This window comes from Stegostoma tigrinum, chromosome 10 (genome assembly GCF_030684315.1).
Source record: "Stegostoma tigrinum isolate sSteTig4 chromosome 10, sSteTig4.hap1, whole genome shotgun sequence".
NCBI classification, from domain to species: domain Eukaryota; kingdom Metazoa; phylum Chordata; class Chondrichthyes; order Orectolobiformes; family Stegostomatidae; genus Stegostoma; species Stegostoma tigrinum.
In genome coordinates this window covers 50,250,049-50,271,308 of record NC_081363.1, presented here as the reverse complement: position 1 = coordinate 50,271,308, position 21,260 = coordinate 50,250,049, and the positions used below count along the sequence as shown (strand labels likewise).

General features: G+C 38.1%; 1 protein-coding gene across 4 annotated transcripts in view; it reads right to left on the bottom strand.

The window, feature by feature from the left end:
• Positions 1-579: 579 nt before the first annotated feature.
• arid4a (AT-rich interactive domain 4A) overlaps positions 580-21,260 on the bottom strand; it is a 158,264-nt gene continuing 137,583 nt past the window's right edge. For all 4 annotated transcript variants that reach the window (XM_059649181.1, XM_048537714.2, XM_048537716.2 and 1 more), the window contains exons 19-25: positions 17,366-17,561; positions 16,940-17,002; positions 11,226-12,353; positions 8,338-8,442; positions 8,046-8,246; positions 4,162-4,308; positions 580-2,473 (exon numbers count right to left, since the gene is read on the bottom strand). In XM_059649181.1, the coding sequence (XP_059505164.1) occupies positions 2,370-2,473; positions 4,162-4,308; positions 8,046-8,246; positions 8,338-8,442; positions 11,226-12,353; positions 16,940-17,002; positions 17,366-17,561 (1,944 nt within the window). In that variant the 3' untranslated portion in view covers positions 580-2,369. The remainder of the gene's footprint in view (positions 2,474-4,161; positions 4,309-8,045; positions 8,247-8,337; positions 8,443-11,225; positions 12,354-16,939; positions 17,003-17,365; positions 17,562-21,260) is intronic.

The window sequence follows — 21,260 nt, the reverse complement described above, 5'->3', positions numbered from 1 at the left end:
AAAATAATGGAACCAAACTACAGAGAGGACAAAATAGGTGGAACTTTGTAGGAGGAGAGTACAATGTGCCTGTTGAAGGCTGCATAGATCAAGAAATATGAACGGGGTAATGTATTAGTATCAGAAGATGTTATTACACCTCAAATTCTAATGAAATATGCACGAGTTTCAGCATGTTGATGGTTTAAATTCTTCATATTTTATCTGTTATGTACATTGTTAATGTAATATTGTTAAGAAATAAATAGAAAACAAACTATTTATGTATCTTCTGGAATACATGCTTTTCCTTGTAGGATGTGACATAAATGATATAATTTTCTTTTCAAGGAAGTCAAATGATACAATGATTAGTTAAGCCACATTATTTCCATAAGGATTGAACTGAATATTAGTTTTCATAAATTCAGATTATCACCATCCAATTTTCCAAAGTAGCAGGTCTTTTGTTTCATGTCCACCACGAAAGGGTGTACTCAATTAATGGACATATCACTCTGTCAAGATTGGGAAAGGTGTCTTATGCAGAAGTCACGAAATGTGACAAAAAAATTGAAAACATATTTCTTAAAACTTGGCCTTTATTAAACTCTGTATTGAGTTCTATTTTATTCTCACATTACAATACACCAGCTTTGCAAGTGGAAGAGAGAAAAAAAAAGTTTGCTTTGCTTTTAGAAAGTTAAGCCATTGTCAAATTATTCTCTTCCATTACAAGTATGGAAGAAAAAAATCCTTTGTAATAACTACTACAATTTCACGCTGTCAAGAAATATAAAAAAAAAACTCAAAACATAAAAAGAATGGACATTGATTTGTTAGCAGTTCTATGGAATACTATTACAATCCACCTCAGGCCCACTGCTGTTCTGAACCACAGTATCATAATATACAAACATTCTAGAGCATTCACACTATTACTCTACAGTATATTAAACATTGGGAAGGGACACCAACTCCTTACAATGTACAGTACAAGTATGGATAAAAATTGATAAAATAATCACATCTGTACACAATATATGTGCAAACTGTATCCTTTAAATACATGGTTCTGGAAGAGTTGAAATATATACAAAGTATGCAATGGAGTCACCTTATGGCTGTACCCAACGAACTGAACATTTTACACAGCCACCTAATGGTAACCATAATTCCTCGTAGTTTTGTTGTTGTGCTATGTGATTTTAATTGTACAATGTTGGATTGTAGAGAATTTGGCATAGTTTCAAAGGTTGGACCAGCTTTGTTTTACAGGGCAAAAAAAAAACTTTTTTACCATTAGGCAGTGTGACCATAAAGCTAGACAACTGAACCCTACAGGATACGTAATTCAGGACAGGCGACCCTGCTTTTGAAATGATTGAAATCGTGATTCAAGGTTTGTAACATCTTGTAAATTTGAGCCAACAAACCTGGAAAACTGAACCAAGTCTGAAAATATCTTTCTTTCTTGTTTTAAAAATACATAAAAAATACAAGTATTATGTCCATTGCCTTGTCTGAATAAATATACTTCACAAGTTGCAAGATAATACAATTTTTTTTATTTTACACAAAATTCTCAGGTCTAGAAATTTTTGTTAAATAACTTCATTGCTGTGATATATTTGAAACTTTTCGTAATAAAATAAAAACTCTGCAATTACATATAAAAAGAGACAAAATAGTCTTGCTACAGAAATTAGTCTACTGAAAACCAGCTTCTCCAATGACTGTAAACAGTACAAAATTTAAATAAGAAATCTCATTTGCATAACTTGTGTGCTCAAAATCCAACAGCAAAATAGCGGAAGACATTTTTCATTAGTTTCAGTTTTCAATACACTAAATTTCCTGTAACAATCTATTTTGTCCCATTTCCCAAATTACACAAAATAGGGCACTCTGCTCACTGTGTACTTTGGCAGTTCAATATCGCTAATGCTCCCACAACTAAGACTGAATTGGAACTAATCCAACATATGAACTGAGCTGACTGGGCTCGTATTTTGCATTAACCGTTCCATTACCAACAAAGCTTTCTTCTGGCCCAATATTGTTCTGTATGTCTTCCGAAAAAAAATGATCACATTCATTTTATTAATTCACTGAGAGGTTTCCACAAAGTGCTTTGTCATGTAATAGAGTGGACAGTAGTCAGTGAAGTCAGTCACATCTCCAAATTACATTCAACTCTGAAACTTGCAGTGCTAAAGGCACTGGAAGTTAACGAGGTGGAGTAGGAATCATTTTCTTGAATTCCACCGGTAATGCACAAGTCCAATCAGCTGAGTGCTTCCTATGCTAATGTTCCAAGGCTTTTAGCACTTGTGTCATGGCAGCGGCTGCTGTGGAAAAAAGATAGTGAAGTTTGGAGGGGTGCTTCATCACCTGCACTCTACTGCCACACTATTCTGGGCTGGTGAGGAAGAAGTCGGACTCATTCCGGTATCTGAAGAAGCAGATGATGTGCCTGGAGCTGCAGATATCACTAGCGGATAAAAGATAATGAATTAGCATCTGTATAAATAGAGCTTTATAAAATATTACATAATGCAGTATATAATGACATTGTGAAAGGTCCTAAGATCTTAAAGCTTATAATAGATCATTCGGTTCATTGAATTTTCAACATGCCAATCCCAGAAATATATGCCCAATTCCAACTATGTCATCAAGAGACAGGTCAACGGAGAATCAGATGCTTCCCACAAGGATGAGAGAAATTCATCTTAAAACCTGGCAAGTCACCAAGTTTGGTTTGGCTGGTGTGACAAAAAAAGAGAAGAGTTGGAATCTGGGGAATCTGTCATCTTCTTGCGTAAGAAAACATTAAGAAGTGAAGAAATGATTAAGAATTTTTTTTATTTAAAGAGCTAAGCACATTACAAAAATTATCACTGTAAAGAATTACTAAATAAGAACACTCAACGACTGATGATATTTTGGCTAATTTCATGTTGAATACTGTGTTTATCAATTTCAATCACAATTACTCTACAGTCAATATAAATCTTTACAAAAATGTCTGGGTCTCAATTGAGAAACACAATAGTATCCAATCACTTTGAAGAAAAACAGAAAGGAACTGTTTAAAGATTATTTTGTCTTTCAATTAATATTTCATTGTAATACTAAGTATTTTTACATGGGTTGGCATTGTTTGGGATATAGGGGAAGGTTACCAGGAATAAAGAGAACATTGTGATTGGTGAAATGCATTAAGTGGAACTGTCCAGGGATCTGTACATGCTCAACATTTCAACATAAACACTAATGATTTGGTTGAAGGAGCCGAGGATCGTATATCCAAATTTACAGAGGGCACTAAAATCTGGTGTGATGGTATGCTGTACAGTTGCAAGAAGGAAGTTACAAAGGAGCATTATGGATGAAATAAGTAGGCAAAATTACATCAGATGGAATTTCAGTCCAAGCTAAGGGACAGAGAGATAAATCAGAATATTTTGTTTAAAGTGGAAGATCAGGAACTTTGCAGGTGCTCAAGCTATTAATAATTAGTGCACAGGTACAAAAAGTAGCAAAAAACACACTTGCAATGTTGGCCTTTATCTCAAAAGGAGCCGAAATATAAAGGGAAGTGATACTTCTAACATGGAGAGCTTCGATGTGATCCCACCTCGTACACTTTGTTAAGTTTTGTTAGCTCACTAGAAAGGATATGCTGGCCTTGGAAGGGGTTTTCACCAACATTTAGCGAAATTAAACTAATTTGAAATGGTTAGATTCTATCTCAAAGTTGCATAAACCTCATTTAATTAACTATAGAGGTTAGAAGATTAAGGCGCAACATTACTGATTTTTTTAAAATGGCAAAATATTCAGTGATTTAGATACAGGGAATTCATTCTCTGTGATATAGAAAAATGAACAGGGAAGCACAATTTTAAAATTAGACCTGGACCAAAAGTAAAACAACAAAACACCATCACAAAACTAGTGGAAAATCTGTAATACTTTACTCCAACAGACTCTAGATGCTGGGCTTATTGAAATGTTAAGACTAAGATTTTTACAGGAAGTGATTTACCCCAAAGAATGCACAGATATTTGCTAAGCTGATTGAGTGATCCAATGACCTACTCATGTTTGATTGTAGGGGAAAAAAAAAGTATTAATTTTGCCACTTTACAAGTCATGAATTATATAGGATGTTACCTTCTCTCTCTTTCTTTTTTAACCTTTTTCTCCTCCTGTCTATGGATGCTACTTCAGATTTCAAAGACATGTAATATTTTCTGATCTCCTGTAATTTATCTTGTAGGAAAGCTATTCGTTCAGCAGTTGTCAAGTTGTTAAGGTCAGCTGTTGAAAAGAAATGGAATTAAATCTGCTCATTTAAAACAAAGTTCCCAAATACATGGCAATAAACAGGCATGGATTTCAGTTGTATATTATTGATTGTTCTTTATCAACATAAAATTTCCAATTCCATTTCTAGGAAAAAAAAACTTAATGGACAACGTTTGATGCCTTTCTTTATCCATGGGAAATTGCACCCATTATGCTGGGTCAGTTCTGTGTTTAACAACACGGGGACAAATGAAAAATTATTCATTTTTATTTTCAAAACAATTTCATCAGTAATATCAGTACACCAGTGGACACAGAAATTAAGACAATATAGGTAAATTTGAGACAGACTGTAGTACATTGAATAGGGATGAATAGATGAATCCTTTCAATACGCTAATGAGCAAAAACCAAACTATCATGGGTGCTGCATCTATAAACAAAAACACAGCATCTGTGAAGAATGAAAAGATTTACTCAAACTAGTCAGTAATCATTGCAGGAGATCTACTAGACTTGTGAATGTTGCAAACAACTAACATGAGGTACAGGTACATTGTTCTAACTGACCAATGGAAGGTATGGAAGAACAACAACACAATTATTGTTCAATTTCCATGGTCCAAATAAACTATCGGAATACTGGAGGAATGGGTCACATGATTTTCAATAACAAATCGCATCTATAAAAAGAAAAATGGTCAGAACTTGCCAGATTGATTTTTTTTGTGTTCTGAACAATGTTTTTCTTTAGGCATCTGTTATGAGGTAGGTTAATTTCAAGCATCAGCATATGTAGAGCTGCATCTCTGAAGAATTTTTTTCAAAATCACAAGCATATAACACCTTGCCAGGACAACAACCTTCGTTCTTCATTCTGCGCAGAGTCAGTTATTCCAGTACTTCCTGCCTCCCAATTTTCACAATATTCATTATCTCTACCATACTGCTTCCAGTAATAATTTGACAGATTGTATCAACGTTTAGCAAGGAAAGGCAAAGTACGAGATAATCCATCTGCCTTGTCCTGGATCTTTGAGTTTGCTCTAACAGGATCCATGCTACCTCCCAGAACCAGTGTATTATTAACATGTTAGTAAGTGATTTTTGGGCTCCCCTTTACATTGACAGTCATTTCATTCTCAATTTTCTTCACGAGTCTTAATTTCTTCTTCACCTTTCCCCTCCTAATATATTTAATCTCATTCTCCCGAAAAGAATTCACCTGGCAAGCATCAAATACTTTTGTTTTACTGTTTCATTCTATTCTCTATCTCCTTTATTACTCGATGAGGCCCGTATGTGGTTCTCCTTCCTGTCAGCCTTCCATCAGTTAAGAAACTCTACTTAAGACTGTTCCTTCCCTTTTGTATGACATGTCAAAACCTTACATGATCCTCATTCTTACCCATGTCCATTTGGCCCATCTCATTCCAGCACCAATGGAAAATAAAGCTTTCCCACCTCTGTTCAATTAATGTCTATCCTCCAAATCTAGCAATGGCAAACAACAATAATTTGTACATACAGGTTTTTAATGCACAGCAAATCACAGATGCAAATCAAGGACAGTCCAGACCATGTTCATTATGGGCAGTCAACTTTATTGGTCAATTAGCACCAACTATTTGCCATTTAACTGAAGTCAAACCAATTTAAACAGGCTGCCTAATTAAACCACCCATTGTTCAGACTTATTGTATTACATACATTCACATAATTTAGAATCAAATCACATGTAAATATTTCGCTAAATTTGTCTAAGTTTTCCATAAAGGTTGTGGTCATTGTGAAGGCAGAGATCTCTAGATCTGTCAGCTGTCCAGTTAGAAGTCATACTGTAAATTTTTTTTTTTACTGACACCCCTTTAAGTAACAAACACAATTTAATCATTCAACACTCCAACATCAACAGTGCAGCATCTAACAAAACATAGTGACAAGAGTCAGAATCAACCATGGTGAAACAAGGGGCAGCATGATGGCTCACTGGTTAGCACTGCTGCCTCAGAGCACCAGGGATCTAGGTTCAATTCCAATATTAGGTTAAACGTATGATGAACGGCTGACGATCCTGGGATTGTATTCATTAGAGTTTAGAAGGTTGAGGGGAGATCTAATAGAAACTTCAAGGTGGTGTATGGCTTAGAAAGGATGGACGCTGGGAAGTTGTTTCCGTTAGGCAGGGAGACTAGGACCCGTGGGCACAGCCTTAGAATTAGAGGGGGTAAATTTAAAGCAGAAATGAGGAGACATTTCTTCAGTCAGAGAGTGATGGGCCTGTGGAATTCATTGCCACGGAGCACAGTGGAAGCTGGGACATTAAATGTCTTCAAGGCTGAGATCGATAAATTCTTGATCTCACAAGGAATAAAGGGCTATGGGGAGAGTGCAGGGAAGTGGAGTTGAAATGCCCATCGGCTACAATTTAAATGGCGGAGTGGATTCGATGGGCCAAATGGACTTACTTCCACTCCTATGTCTCATGGTCTTACGATCTTAACCATCTGTGTGGAGTTTGCATGTTCTCCTTGTGTCTTGTGTGGGTTTCCTCCCACAGTCCAATGATGTCCAGGCTAGGTAGATTAGCCTTGATAAGTTGTCCATGGTGCCCAGGGATATTTAGGTTTCGGTGGATTAGCCATGGGAAATACAAGGATAGTGTTTTTTTTTGGGGGGGGGGTGGGGGAGAAAGAGTCTGGATGGGATGCTCAGAGTCGGTGTGGACTTCTTGAGCCAAATGATCTGTTTCCACACTGTAGGGATTCTATAATTCTAAGTATACAAACATTCACGTTTGGAAGAATGATCCGATCAGCACCTTCAGCCTGCTCCATCATTCAAAAAAAAGATCATGGCTGATCTGATTTAACTTGAAGCTGACATTCCTAACTCCCTTGATTACCTTTCATCCCCTTGCTTACCAAGATTCTATCTATCTATCTCTCCCTTAAAAATCATCAGAGACTTTCTTCCTCAAAAGGCAGTGGAAATAGACTTCCAAAGATATAAACACCATCTTAGAAAAAATATCTTTGCCTAACCTCTATCTCAAATGGGCGATGCCTTAATTTAAAGCAGTGACTCCTCATTCTAGATTTTCACAACAGGAAAAATATCCTCCACATCCAGCCTTGTCAAGAAGCCATAGGATTTCATATTTCAAACAAGTCACCTCTTATTCTTCTAAGCTCCAAAAGATACAAGCTGAGCTTATCCAATGTTTCCTGATAAGACATCCTGTTCTTTCTTGGTAACAAACGAATAGGCCTTCTCTCAACTGCTCCAAAACATCCTTCTTTAAATAAAGTGACCCATGCTTTACCCTGTACTTGATATAACGGAAGCATAACCTCCTTACTTTTGTATTTCATTCCCCAAGAAATGATAACATTCAATTAGCTATCCCAACTACTTGCTGCATAAGTCTTTTGCGATTCATACAATCAGATAATCAGCCCCTCCTGCAATCTTGAAAACTGAGCTAGCAGAAATGATTCAATAACCTGAGTAGTGAGACAGGTTTTTGCGTCTCACCCAAAAACTCATGCACAAGAAATCCAGATACATCTAATGCCAGCTAGTCCACATTAACAGCAATCCATTCATTTTAACTAGTGGAGCCATCAATTGGCCAAAAACAATACAATAAACTAAGAAGATTTACTTCAAATTCCCACTTCACCCTCTCATATCAGCATAGCATCAACTGAAATAACAACTTGAATAGTAATAGAATGTTTTCTTACTGAGCTGAAAACTCCATTTATATGTCCTAGGAGATGCACCATCAGTTTCATCTTTCTCTTTATCCTTATCCCCATCTTTACTGTTTGGGGAAGTTCTTGAAGGAGACCTGCCAAGTTTTTGAGGCTTATTTGAGCTCTTCACTGGAGTGCATTTATTGGAGTTTTCCGTGACTGCAAGATCCTCACTGTCACTGCTATTGCCTTTTTCAAAAATCAAAAAATCAGAATTAAAAATGTTCAATTATTTAGAAAACACAAAAATTTGCTTTTAAGTTCTGGCTTCAGAGCCTACCAGTTCCATTTTTATCAGTCTTATTGGACACGTTTGATCGCTTGTGGCTACGCTTTTGTTTCTTTGCTGGTGTCCCATTGCTGCTGTCACTTATTCGTTTCTGACCTATAAAGAAGTAAAAACAAATTAATGCACATTTAAACCATGCCACTGCAAATCAACTGTGCTATTGGTAACTGGGATTGTAGTTATTAAAGACCCGACAGATTTTTACACAGATATCAACATGTTCATGCCGATAATTACAAATCTTACTTTGAAGACATGGTGTAAATCAAGGTCAATTCCAGATGGTCTTCAGAGTTGCTATCGGTGGATTTTGATTTTAAAAGTGGGCAGGCATAATTATTATTTAATTCAAAGTGTTTGATCAAAATTTTAAATCTCACCTGAATTCAACTTGAATCATTCCTAACATACCTATTAAAACATCAAGTTGTACTCTTCTAGCTTGGAAGGCCATACAAAAATAAATCATTTTAAATATTAATTTTTTTTTTGTTTAAGTCTTGTTTATCAGTCCAATTAAAATATGCTCCTGAATGGATTCTCATGGTGCTGTTGTCACCTATAAAAGCTGGCAATGATTTGACCACTTGACTGTCCAAGGGTTTGAAAAGAAGTGGCCGCAGAGATAGCGGAGGCAATCATCAATTAATCCAGAATTTGTTGGATTCCAGGAGGGTCCAATGGCTTGGAAAACTGTTAAATGTGATCCCCTATTCAGGAAGGGAAGGAGATAGAAACCTGGAAACTACAGGCAAGTTAGCCTAACATCTGTTGCTGGGAAAATAGCACACTATTGTTACAGAAAAAATAGCATGACATTTAGGAAAGCTTAAAAAAAATCAAACAAAGCTGGAAGGTTCGTTTTCAGACGTTTCGTCACCATACTAGGTAACATCATCAGTGAGCCTCCGACGAAACGCTGGTGTTATGTCCCGCATTCTATTTATCTGGTTAGGTTTCCTTGGGTTGGTGATGTCATTTCCCACATTGGTGATGTCGTTTCCCACGTTGGTGATGTCATTTCCTGTTCTGACATCACCAACTCAAGGAAACCTAACCAGATAAATAGAAAACGGGACATAACACCAGCGCTTTGGACGCTCACTGATGATGTTACCTAGTATGGTGACAAAACGTCTGAAAACGAACCTGCCAGCTCAGCGAGCAAACTCACATCCAGAATCTCAACCTGAGCTACAAATCTTCTCAAAACTCGCTAAAATCAAACAAAATTAATCTGGTTTGTAAAAGGATAACCATTTTTGACAAATTTGCTAAGAGTTCTCTGAGGATAATAACAAGCAGAATTGGTAAAGAGGATTCAGCAGATGTAATGTATTTAGCTCTCCAGAAGGCATATAAGTTTTTGAGAAGATTTGTAGCATAAGTTGTGCATAAGGTTGTAGACTTGCTTGCTGAGTCAGCGTGTTTGATTGCAGACGTTTCGTCACCCTGCTTGGTAACATCGTCACTGTGCCTCCGGGAAATCATCGGTGTTCTGTCCCGCTTGTTATTTTTTTGTCTCTGTTTGCTGGCATCACTTCTGGCTCTGTTTTCAGTGGTTTGTATATCAGGGCCAGGTCAATGTGCTATGTGCTAACTGATGAAGTTCTGGCTGGAATGCTAGGCCTCCAGGAATTCCCTGCCATGTCTCTGTTTGGCATGTGCTATTATGGATGTGTTGCCCCAGTCAAATTCGTGTCCCTCTTTGTCTGTGTGAACTGATACCAGCGAGAACTGGTTGTGTCTCCTGGTGGCTACTTGGAGTTCATGTACCCTTGTCATCAGTTTCCTTCCAATTCTATCTATGTAAGATTTCTCACAGCCCTTGCAACTTTGTAAATTGCATTAGTGTTATTGATTGTGGGTATGGGATCTTCTACATTCATCAGTAGCTTTTGCAGGATGGTTGTTAGTTTGTGGGCTACCCTGATACCTAGAGGTATGAGTAGTCTTGTGGTCATCCCTGATGTACAGTAGGGTGACTAGTGTGCCCAGCCACATTATGTCATCTTGTTGTGATCTATCATGGAGGTAAAGTGCGTGAGCTTCACGACAGACCACAACAAGACGATACAACACGGCCAGACATGCTAGTCACCCGACGTTACATCAGAGACATATCAGAGATGGACACAACAAAAGAATGGGATCGAGACAGTAATGCATCCACATTTGTTGATGATACAAAATTAGGAGGGACAGCATGTTATGATGAGGATAGAAGAAATCTACAGAGAGACGTAGATATTGAGTGAGTTGGGAACAACTTCTAGATAGTGTTTAATGTAGGAAATTATGAGGTTATACAGTTTGGCAGGAAGAATCAAAAGGTAGACTATTATTTAAATGAAGAAAAATCCAGGAAAGTTCCATGCAGAGGGATCTGGGTGTTCTTGTGCATGAAACACAAAAGATTAGCACACAACTGGAACAATTAAGAAGAAACATGAAATTTTGGCCCCTATTACTTAGAAACTGTAGTGTGTAAGAAATTTACATTTTCAGAGTGTTGCAGCTTTAAGTTTAATCGACGAGTCATTACTGAGAATATTTATGATTTTTTTCTAATTCTGCTCCAGTGTAACTTCAAAACCCTGTGTCATCACAAATCAGAAGATATTGTTAATACATCAAAGCATCACCTAATGAATTTGTAAGAATGAAAATGTAGTCCCAGAAAATCGTAAGTAGTGCTCAAGTAAATCTCAAAAATGAGTCCTCATAAAACACTTTTCACATTCAGCGTGTGACACAGAGACCAGTGAAAGGCAACATAAAAAGTGCCCCCAACAAAATTTGAAACAGACTATGCAAGTGATCAAATACTTCAGAATTCATCCCATAATTGGAACAAGATTCCTTTTGTAATTACTCACCTTTTTCCTTGGTCTCAACTTCTTGCACAACGATACTGCTGCTCGAGCTCGTACTGGCATCAAACCCATTAGCAGACTCACTCTCACACAATCCTTCCTGTGATTCACCAGCAACGCTGTCTACTTCAATGGTGATGTCACTTTCACTTTTTACACTACGAACCTCATCCTGATGAAGCAGTGCTGGGGAAGCAACTGGCAAAACCTGCTGTACTACAGATACAACAGCAATAACTGATTCAGGGGAATTGGATGCAAAAGTTCCAGCACATAAAGCTGCACTGCTACTTTTTTCTTTTTCATCAAAGTCATCTAAATCTACTTCATGGCAAACTAAAGCTTCTGGTCCAATTGGAGGCATTATATCTTCATCAGTTTTCAATGAAATATCCTCTTCAATTTCTAAACAGGGAGCTTCCATTTCCTGTTTCATACACCTGTCTGCCGCAATCTCTAAGGAAGAAGCTTCGCCATTTTCAAGTTCTAGCCTTTCAACAGTTTTAGATTCTTTACACTCATCTGCATAGTACTCTATTTTCTCAATACCTTCGTCTTTTACAGTTCGTAGTTTGTCTTCATTTTCTATCCGCAGTCTTTTATCAGGTGTTAACTTCTCCGGAGATTTTCTTTTTCCTAGCTTCTTCTCATCATTTGTAACTTCATTTAACAAGCTTGTTTCTATGACTGGAATGGTTTCTTCCGGCACATTGGGGCCAGATAGTTGCTTGATCTCTGAGTTTTCTAATTTTTCCATGTCTTCTCCACCTTCAGCAACTATGTGATTAGCAAGAACAGACTTCGCATTGTCTGAATACACATCTCGTGTCCTATTCCTTCTTCCTTTCCCCTTTGGAGACTTGTCAATGATTTCTTTCCATATATCTTCAGCCTGTGTCATTATTTTCTCATTATCAGTTTGTTCTATGCTTTCTGCTTCCTGTTTGACTGATGTAGTTTTTAAACCATCCTCACATGGTTGTACCCTCAATTCTTGCCGACAAGAGTCTTGGAGTTTTCTCCCCTCAGGTTTTTCTTCATCGTCTAATTTCTTCGTGGAAACAATTTCCTCTTTCACAGACTTGTCTGCTGCAGTTTCTACTTCACTTTCATCTGAAGAACTGGTAGACCCTATAATGAAACACAATTTAATTCCAAATTAAATATTTAGATTGAAGTGAAAACAAAAATGCAACATTATTATATGCATTTCAATTAGTATCTTATCTTAGAACATACAGAAAACAGTGGAGGATGCAGAGTTAGATGACAATTAGATAGCTAACATTAAACCTATATTTATACAGAGGGGTGGAATATGTCTCTGTCATTATAGAACCTACATAACTTCACTGGTAGGATATATCATGTAATCACCACAAAAGACTAGAAGAAAATTTAGAAATCAGAAATATTATAATGGCCAGCATGAAGTTCAAAAGCAAAATGTTGCTCAACCAATATATTCGAATTTTGAGGAGGTAACAAAGAGAGTATACCATAGTGATGCAGCAGCTGCAACTTATCTAGATTTTCAAATAGTCTACTTTATATATCAACAGCTAATGAATAAGAATAGAGTATGCAAAGTCAGGGACAAGTTGCAGAATGGATTGCTAACTTGCCTCACTACAGAAAGCAAACAGTGGAAGTAAAAAGCAGCGATTCAAAATTGTAAATGATGGTGGTCACAGTGCTGTCCCACAACGATCATGCTCAGCCTACTGCTGTTCATAATTTACATGAATGATTTGGACTTCAGAATCAAAATACATTTCCAGATTACACCAAATTGGAGGCGATAGTCAATCTGGAGGAAGAGGAGGACTGTAATACATTACACAAACACATTCTAAAATATCAAAATGGGCAAGTAATTGACAAATTAAGTTCAATAAAGAAAAATGTGAAGTGATAACTGAAAGTTGCAATTGTCCCAGAAGACCACAGAACTCCCTCGTACTTAAGTACCAACCCAGGTTATGAGCTCAACTCTCTGAAGTGGGGACTTGTCTTTTATATTCACCCTCCAAATTCACCCTGCCCCCTCTCTGGCTTTCGTTAAAATGCTGAACAAAAAACTCATTTCTTCAAAAATGTTTTTGGTTACTTTTCCTCAACCATCTCTGTCGGTGTAGCACAGGGAACATTTTCTCATATTACAAGGAAATGCAAATTATTATTTTGTTTCGGCTTCCTGAAAGCATTACTGATGACCCCTTCTATCACTTTACTACTTGTCAGGAGGAGACTAATGGGGCAGTAATTGGCTGCATTAGATTTGTCCTGCATTTTGCTTACAGAATGTTTCTGGACAATGTTCCAAGTTTTCAGCTAGATACCAGTGTTCTAGCTTGAATTTCCTGCATCAGTGCTTTTGCTGTTGTTGCTGTTTTTGGGCGAAGCTGATGGAGATATTAGATTGGATTAGGCAATGTTAGGTCTTGCAATCATCAACTCCTGTCAAGGTATGGGTGATGGGGATCCTTGTGGTCCCTCATTTGGTACCTCTTGTGGTCAAGCAGATTCCAAAGTCCAGAGTAAAGGTGTTGCCTCAAAATCTTTCATCTCTGGGGAATGTTACGTCATGTCTATTACGACCAAGTCAAACTCTGGGGCATTTCATCAGGAAGACAACTCCTTGTTGTTTACCTTCCCAATGCCTTCCTTGCCCTCACTTCTTTCCCCGACAGTCTCCCCCCAGCCCTCCAAATCTGGCATTGAAATTACGAAGGAGAATAAGCTTGTCTCCCTTTGGGACATGGCACAACGACTGATCAAGACTGAAACAGCATTCCTTTCTGTCCTTATCCATTGTTTCTAGGGTTGGAGCATACCTACCGATGACCGAGGTGTAGTTTCTGGATGAAAGTAAGCCGAAATGTCATGACCTTACTTACCCAGTAGGATGGACTCACTGAAACAGTTAACTAGCTTGTTTCGTTATAGCAAAATCAATGCCATGGAGCACTGGTGCTCAGATTTACCCTCCCTACCATGTAACTGTCACCATGTTTTTGTGCCAATTGTTCTCCTGCTCATTGTGTCTCAATCAGGGTAATGAAATCAATGTCATAGTGCTGTGGTTTACGAGCTATGGTTGCACTGTATCTGTCAGGTTTTTCACTGCTGGAGTTGTTCTTGAGGATCCTGATTTCCAGGTCCTAAATTTCATTTTGAGGGGTATAGAGCGCCTTGGGCATGGGATCTTTAAATATAAAGTTACTGTTGCACACAGACTGTAAGACAGTTCAACCAAGGTCTTTATCCAGGAACAGGTTTCACTGCACAGACGAGGGTTAAAAGACAATGTTGTTACTCCTAAATGGCCCCATCTGAGGAGCCCGCAGTACTGTTTCGACTGTGCGTTGTTACTGAAGCAGAGTGGGTGCTCTATATCAATAATTGGAGCAAAGCCAGCAGTGGTGAGGGGGCAGAGGGATGGATTGGACCAGCAATGGGGATAAAGGCAGGACAGATGTAGTGAGAGGGCAGCAGGTGCCGCCACCAACAAGAGCTAACGCAAGGTATGAGGTCACAAGGACACAGCTAAGTAAATGGTCAAATCAAAAGTGCAATGGGAAAGTTGGAGCCATGACATAATTGATTAAGGGAAGCCCAAGAGCTTGAATTGTGATATTAAGAGTGCACAGTAGGCACGGAAGGGAGGTTTTGGTTGTCCATTTGTGAAGAATGTGGCTTGTTGTAGCAGCAGGTTTTGCTGTTTTTGCAGGAACTGGTTGCTGGACTCACTATGTTCCTCCAGTATCCATTCCACTGCGGGCATTGCTGCATCCCTGTTGAATCTGTCTCACTTTTGTGCCTCCTTCTGATCTTGCTCCAACCATTTGCTCCCTTGCTGTGTTCCCACTGCCTTTGTCCCCCTTTTGTACATACTTCTAGCTTTGCTCCATCTATTTGCATCTATCCCACCTTTATCATCACTGCTGGTCTCACTCTGTCCCTCATGGCTCCAAGAAGACAGCCATCACAATTCAAATATTCAATTCATGAGAAAAAAGAAAATTATTTTTATTAATGAATCTACCTGGTCCACAAATGTCCTTTAGGGAAGAAAACCTGTCGTCCTTGCCTGGTCCAGACTACCTGTGACACCAGAGCCACAGCAATCTAGGCAATGCTAAACTGCCCTCTGAAGTGGCTGAGAGAATCAATTCAGTTCAATGACTACTAGGAATGGCAATAAATGCTAGCCTTGTCAGCAGTGCCCATATCGCATAGATGAAAAAAACCACAGTTGAAGCCCAGCTACAATGGATACGACACATGCCAGATTGCAAACCTCTACTCAGTAACTTCTTGTGAAAGTTTCCATGCAGTACTGCATGGAAAGGGGCCATTTGGCCCACTAGGCCTGCACAAGCTTTTTAAACCCCATTATTGACAATCTCCTGCTTTTTCCCCCAATAATTTTGCACATTATTTCTATTCAAACAATCATATGACACCATCTTAAACTTCTGAGTTCAGTGCTGACAGTAAACTAGTTTTATTCCAACATCCGTCCTCAAGTAAGAGCAAAAATTGGCCACTACTTCAGCTGGGCGTGGGAGAGCTAATTAGATATCACTTGGAATTATTGACTCTTGGACCTTCTTGGACAATGAATAACAGCGTTATTCAAAAATCAAACCTTTTTCATCTAGATCAGTGGTGTTAGAACATTTTCACAAGCATTCATTGAGTCCCAAGTTTCTGTTCTTTTAACTAAAATGAAATCAGTGAAATGTCACTCAACGTGCTATAAATAAAAAAACGCAATCCTAGCACAGTTCAGAGAAACAGAATGGAAGTAAAAATTAAAACTTTCTCTGTGATACAAACATCATTTCATAGAAAGCACTAATGAAACTGATGGTAAGCAAACATATTAGTACCACATAGAAATGGTAATTTTAATTTGTTTACAGTTGACTGCATCAGTTATAATATAGTCTAACCTTTTGGGCCCCAAACTCTGCATTATGTAGCAATATATACTGTATAGCAATGCAATATAAATAGCATACAAAGCTACATGCAGATGAAGAACTTGGTGATTTGAAGTACAAGGTGTTTTCGTTCCCATCTTTCATGGGAAACGTGTCTGTGATATTACACATAGCAAGCTGTTCTCATCAGCTGTCAGTCCTTCAACCTAGGATTCTCACAATCATCTGGTAAATTCATAGGTCAGAAACATATATGACAAAAATAACCTCTGAGCCCATATGTATTAGCAAATCTCAGGAGTCAAGGGCAAGGTGATGCAACATTAAAATCAGAAGTGGACCATTCAGAATAGTAATTAAGAAACATCTCTTAATGCAAAGGGTGGTCAGATTAACAAAACACATTTATATACAATGCAGTGGACACTAGCTTAACTTAATCACATAAAATTGAAGGCTGATCAATATTTACAAGCTCAGGGCTTAAAAGAGGACAGAGCAAAGGAAGCTGAATGAAGATACAGATCAGTCATATTTTCACAGAGACATCAAACTCAAGAGGCTGGCTGAATGGCTCCAGTTATTGTGAAAACCTAGTTATTATCATTTGTGTTTCAAATTCATCCTGAAGAAATGTGGTGCAAATTTGGGAAATGAACATGAGCAACTCATAATTAAAATCATAATTGGGACAGATATCGGTCACCTAATTTACTGGTATACTAGATAACTAATAGCTCAAGTTAACAGCTAAATTATCTGTACCATTTGAAACTTTGTCAGAATCATACATCCCAGAGCTACGCCTGGTGCGCCTTCGAGGAAGACCTGAAAGAATCAAACATCAAAACTTAAGTCTTTAGCAAACATATACATTTGATTAACGTACATGAACCTAAAAGACCAATTAGGATGAGAAATCAATTCAATACAACTTTAAAATTACACAGTATTATTTAAGAGCAGATTCCCACAGTCACACATTTGTACCATGCAATTTTACATTTGGAGTTGTAACTATTTGCATATTACAGATGAATGATTTTGCAAGCATAAGGTTAAAATCAGAGCCTATAAACCAGAGTGCAATGGTTCTGTGGATACAATATGGTATAATACCTATTATCAAACACATTACTCAAAACCAAGGAGCAAAAAAAAAGCAGCAAAATGCAACATGCAAGTGCATACCTTCTACTCCATTGAGAAGAGGGGAGGAATCAGATGTATTATTCCTCATATTCCTTGTTCCACATTTCCCCTCATTACCTGGAGTTCTGGATAAACTACGCTGAGAATTGGTGGTTGGTGGAGACTTCAGACTAGGACGCCCACGTTTTGATTTACTTTGTTTGTCATCATCTTTCTTTTCATGATCTTGTTTATTCTGCATTTTGAAAATATTTGAGATTACTCCTTACAGAATAACTTTCCGTTATATTGTGCTTTTTACACAGTAAAATATTCCAAAATCTGATATCAAGTCACCAATGAAAATGCTAGGAAAGGTGACTAAAAGTTTTCTGAAAAGGACAGCTTTTATGGGATATCCTAAAGGAGACAGAGACAGGAAGGAATTTCATAGCTTAGGACTTTGACAGCTGAAGGTACAATCACCAACAGTGGAGAGATATGTACAATGGATGTGCACAACACCTGAATGATGAGTGCAGAAATCTCAAAAATGTTGAGCTGGAGGTCACGAATCCAAAAAAGGCTAAAAGCTTTAAATTTAGAATGCTGGAGAACTAGGAACCAATGCAGATCGATGAGTACAGTAAACAGGATTTGCTGCGTTTGTTTAAAAAGGTATCATATTTTAATATCCAAAGAATCAAATGAAGGAAGTACATGAAATCAAGTCAGTTGATTTGAAAACAGAGTAAAATATTATGCCAGAAGTGAAAGTCTATCTGCAACACATAGTATTTACAGCAATCCAAGAAGGCATTCTACTCAACGCGTATATGCCATTGTTTAAAATCTAACTCCGACCTTTCGGCATTGCATCCATTGTCTGGATTTGCCTACGTTAGCTACCTCGATGACTCTTTGTTGCAGTGATTTCTATAAACTACCCCGGATTCTTTTATAAATACTTTAAGAAGTGAAAGATGAGGAAGTTTAATTACGAATGGAATTTTAAGCCACACAATCAGTACTGCATGGAAAGGGGCCATTTGGCGCACTAGGCCTGCACGAGCTTTTTAAACCCCATTATTGACAATCTCCTGCATTTTCCCCCCAATAATTTTGCACACTATTTCTATTCAAACAATCATATCTCTTAAATGCCTCATTGAAGCTGCCTCCACCACAGTTCCATTCTCTGTGTTCCATATACAAAGTTCTTTTTCTCACATTGCCCTTACTTCTTTTGTTTTAAGACTTGAAATCCATCCCCGCTTGTTCATCCTCGTTTCACAAGAGGGAACATCTTCTTCCCATTTACTCTTTCTATTCCACTTTCAATTCTCCTCTCAGCTTTCTTCTCTCCAAATAGAACAGCCCCAACTTCTTCAATCTATATTCGCCACTGAAGTTTCTCATTCCTGAAATCATATTTTTAAATCATTTCTGCACTCTCTGTAATATGTTCACATCTTTCCTATGTGGTTTCCTCAACTGTACAGAACACTCCCAATGAGGTCCAACAAGTGTCTTTGCACAAGTTCAACCATACCTCCTTGCTTTTATATTCCATGGTCCCATCAATAAATAAATATATGCTGTATTAACTACTCTCTCCATGTGTCCTGATACCTTCAACAAGCTGTCCACATATGTACCTGCTCCAGTATGCTCTGTTGAATTGTATCCCGTATTTTATATCTTTCAACGTTCTTCTTACCAAAGTACATGATTGCCTTTGGCGGATGAGGATTATTTATGGGAGTACTTTTCTCAGTTGTCAGTGGTTGTCAATGTTCTTCCAGTAGGTGTTTTAGAATAACTTAAGGCATACATAAGACCATAAGATAAATGAGCAGAATTAGGCTGTTCAGCCCATTGAGTCTGCACCAAAATTTGATCATGGCTAATATGTTTCTCAAGCCCATTCTCTCACCCCCATAAACTTTGATCCCTTTACTACTCAAGAACCAATCTATCACTGCCTTAAATACACTCAATGACTTGGCCTCTACAGCCTTCTGTGGCAATGTATTCCACAGATTTGCCATCATCTGGCTGAAGAAATTCCCCCTCATCTCAGTTCTAAAGTATCATATCTTCTTTGAGGCTGCGCATAGTCTCTCCTCCTAGTGGAAACATCTCCTCCATGTCCAGTCTATCCAATCCTCTCAGTATTCTCTAAGTTCCAATGAGATGCCCTCCTCCCCTTTCTAAGTTTTATCAATTACATACGCAGAGTCCTCAGCCTCCTCTCATATGACAAGCCCTTCTTGCAAACCTCCCATGGATTCCACAAAGACAACTTTGCTTAAATATTGAGCCCAAAACTTCTGATAATGTTCCAAAAGTGGACTGACCAGAGTTTTATACAACCTCAGCAATGCATCCCTGCTTTTGCATCCCAGCTTTCTTGAATTTGCTTTCCGAACTGCCAACTGAACCCACACATTAACTTTAAGAGAATCCTCAAGTTGGACTCCTAAGTCCCTTTGTGCTTCAGCTTTTTTCCATGTATAAAATAAGTCCCTACTCTTGCTACCCAAGTGCATAACCTCACACTTTCCCACACTATATTCCATCTGCCATTTCTTTGCCTACTCTCCTAGCATGTCCAAGTCTTTCCACAGCCTCCCCTCTTCCTCAACACTATCTGTCCCTCTACCTATCTTTAGGTCATCTGCAAACTTAGCACAATGCCTCATGACCTCACTTTAACATCTTACCAGAAAGCTAATAGGTTAGCAACAAGTACATCCTCAGGTGTTAAGATCAATAACGTAAGCTCAGCTGACAAAGTTTTAACTGGGCTTGAACCCACAATCTTATCTGACCAGGACTGGAGCAGTGGACTGAAAAAAATGTAGCACAAACTGAGGATTAATTGTTTTTGAATAAAAGCATACATAAACAAATCAAATGGTCTCTTCGGTGCATGTTTTCTGCTATATTCTTAAACCTTCTTGTAGTGTATACAGTTGTGGCACACATTGTAGCAAAGGTGCAAATACATTGAGAGAATGAAGAAGCAACTTATAAATTGGTGCCTAGAATAAGAAACTTCAGTTTGAAGATAAATTGAAGAAATCATACTGTTCTCCTTGGAAAGAAGGTGGAAAGGAGATTTAGTTGAGGTTTTTAAAGTCATGAGCAGACTAGACAGAGTAGACAGGGAGAAACTGCTCCTGTTCATAAAAGAAATGAGAATGAGAGCATAAATTTAAAGTGACACGCAAAAGAAACAAATATGATGTAAGAAAAAGCTTTTTCACATACCAAGTTATTAGTATTGCCTGCACATGTGGTGGAGGTAGGTTCACCGAGCATAGAAATAGTGCGCAGGGATATGAGGAAAAGACAGGCAATTTGCAATAGATAACTGAAATAGAGTGGGCATGATGGGTCAAATGGCCTTCTGGAGATGCTTTTTTTTTTCCATGTCTCTAGTTGCTACATGCTAGAAATTTCCACCTTCTCAATAAGTTAATTTATGAGGAGTTGAAACCTGGGCAGATCAACTATAACCTTATTGGATGGCAGAGCAATGCTTATCCTCCTCCTGCTCCTATTTCTTATACTCTTAAACAGGTCACCTTTTTAACGGCTCCTCTTGAAGGCCTGAATTTCAGGGGCTACCTTTCTGAGGTGTAACATTCCCCTCTGTGTCTGTGTTGACAAATAGGTTATCAAGATTCTTAGAAGTAGGATTAGAAAAATTGATCGTTATCCTCAATAACTATCAATCTCATCAAACTTAACATAGAACAGTACTACAGAGCACAGGAGCGTGCCTTTCTCAAGTCAAGACACACAACGCAACTATTAATCTCCTGTGTAACAGTATTTAATGTGGGACAAGTCAACATGCATAGGTTAGAAACAAAAACAGCTGCTGCTACTTCTGCACACAAAGTCATCAACTGAAACACACCTTCGGCAGACTAGGGAGGTCACA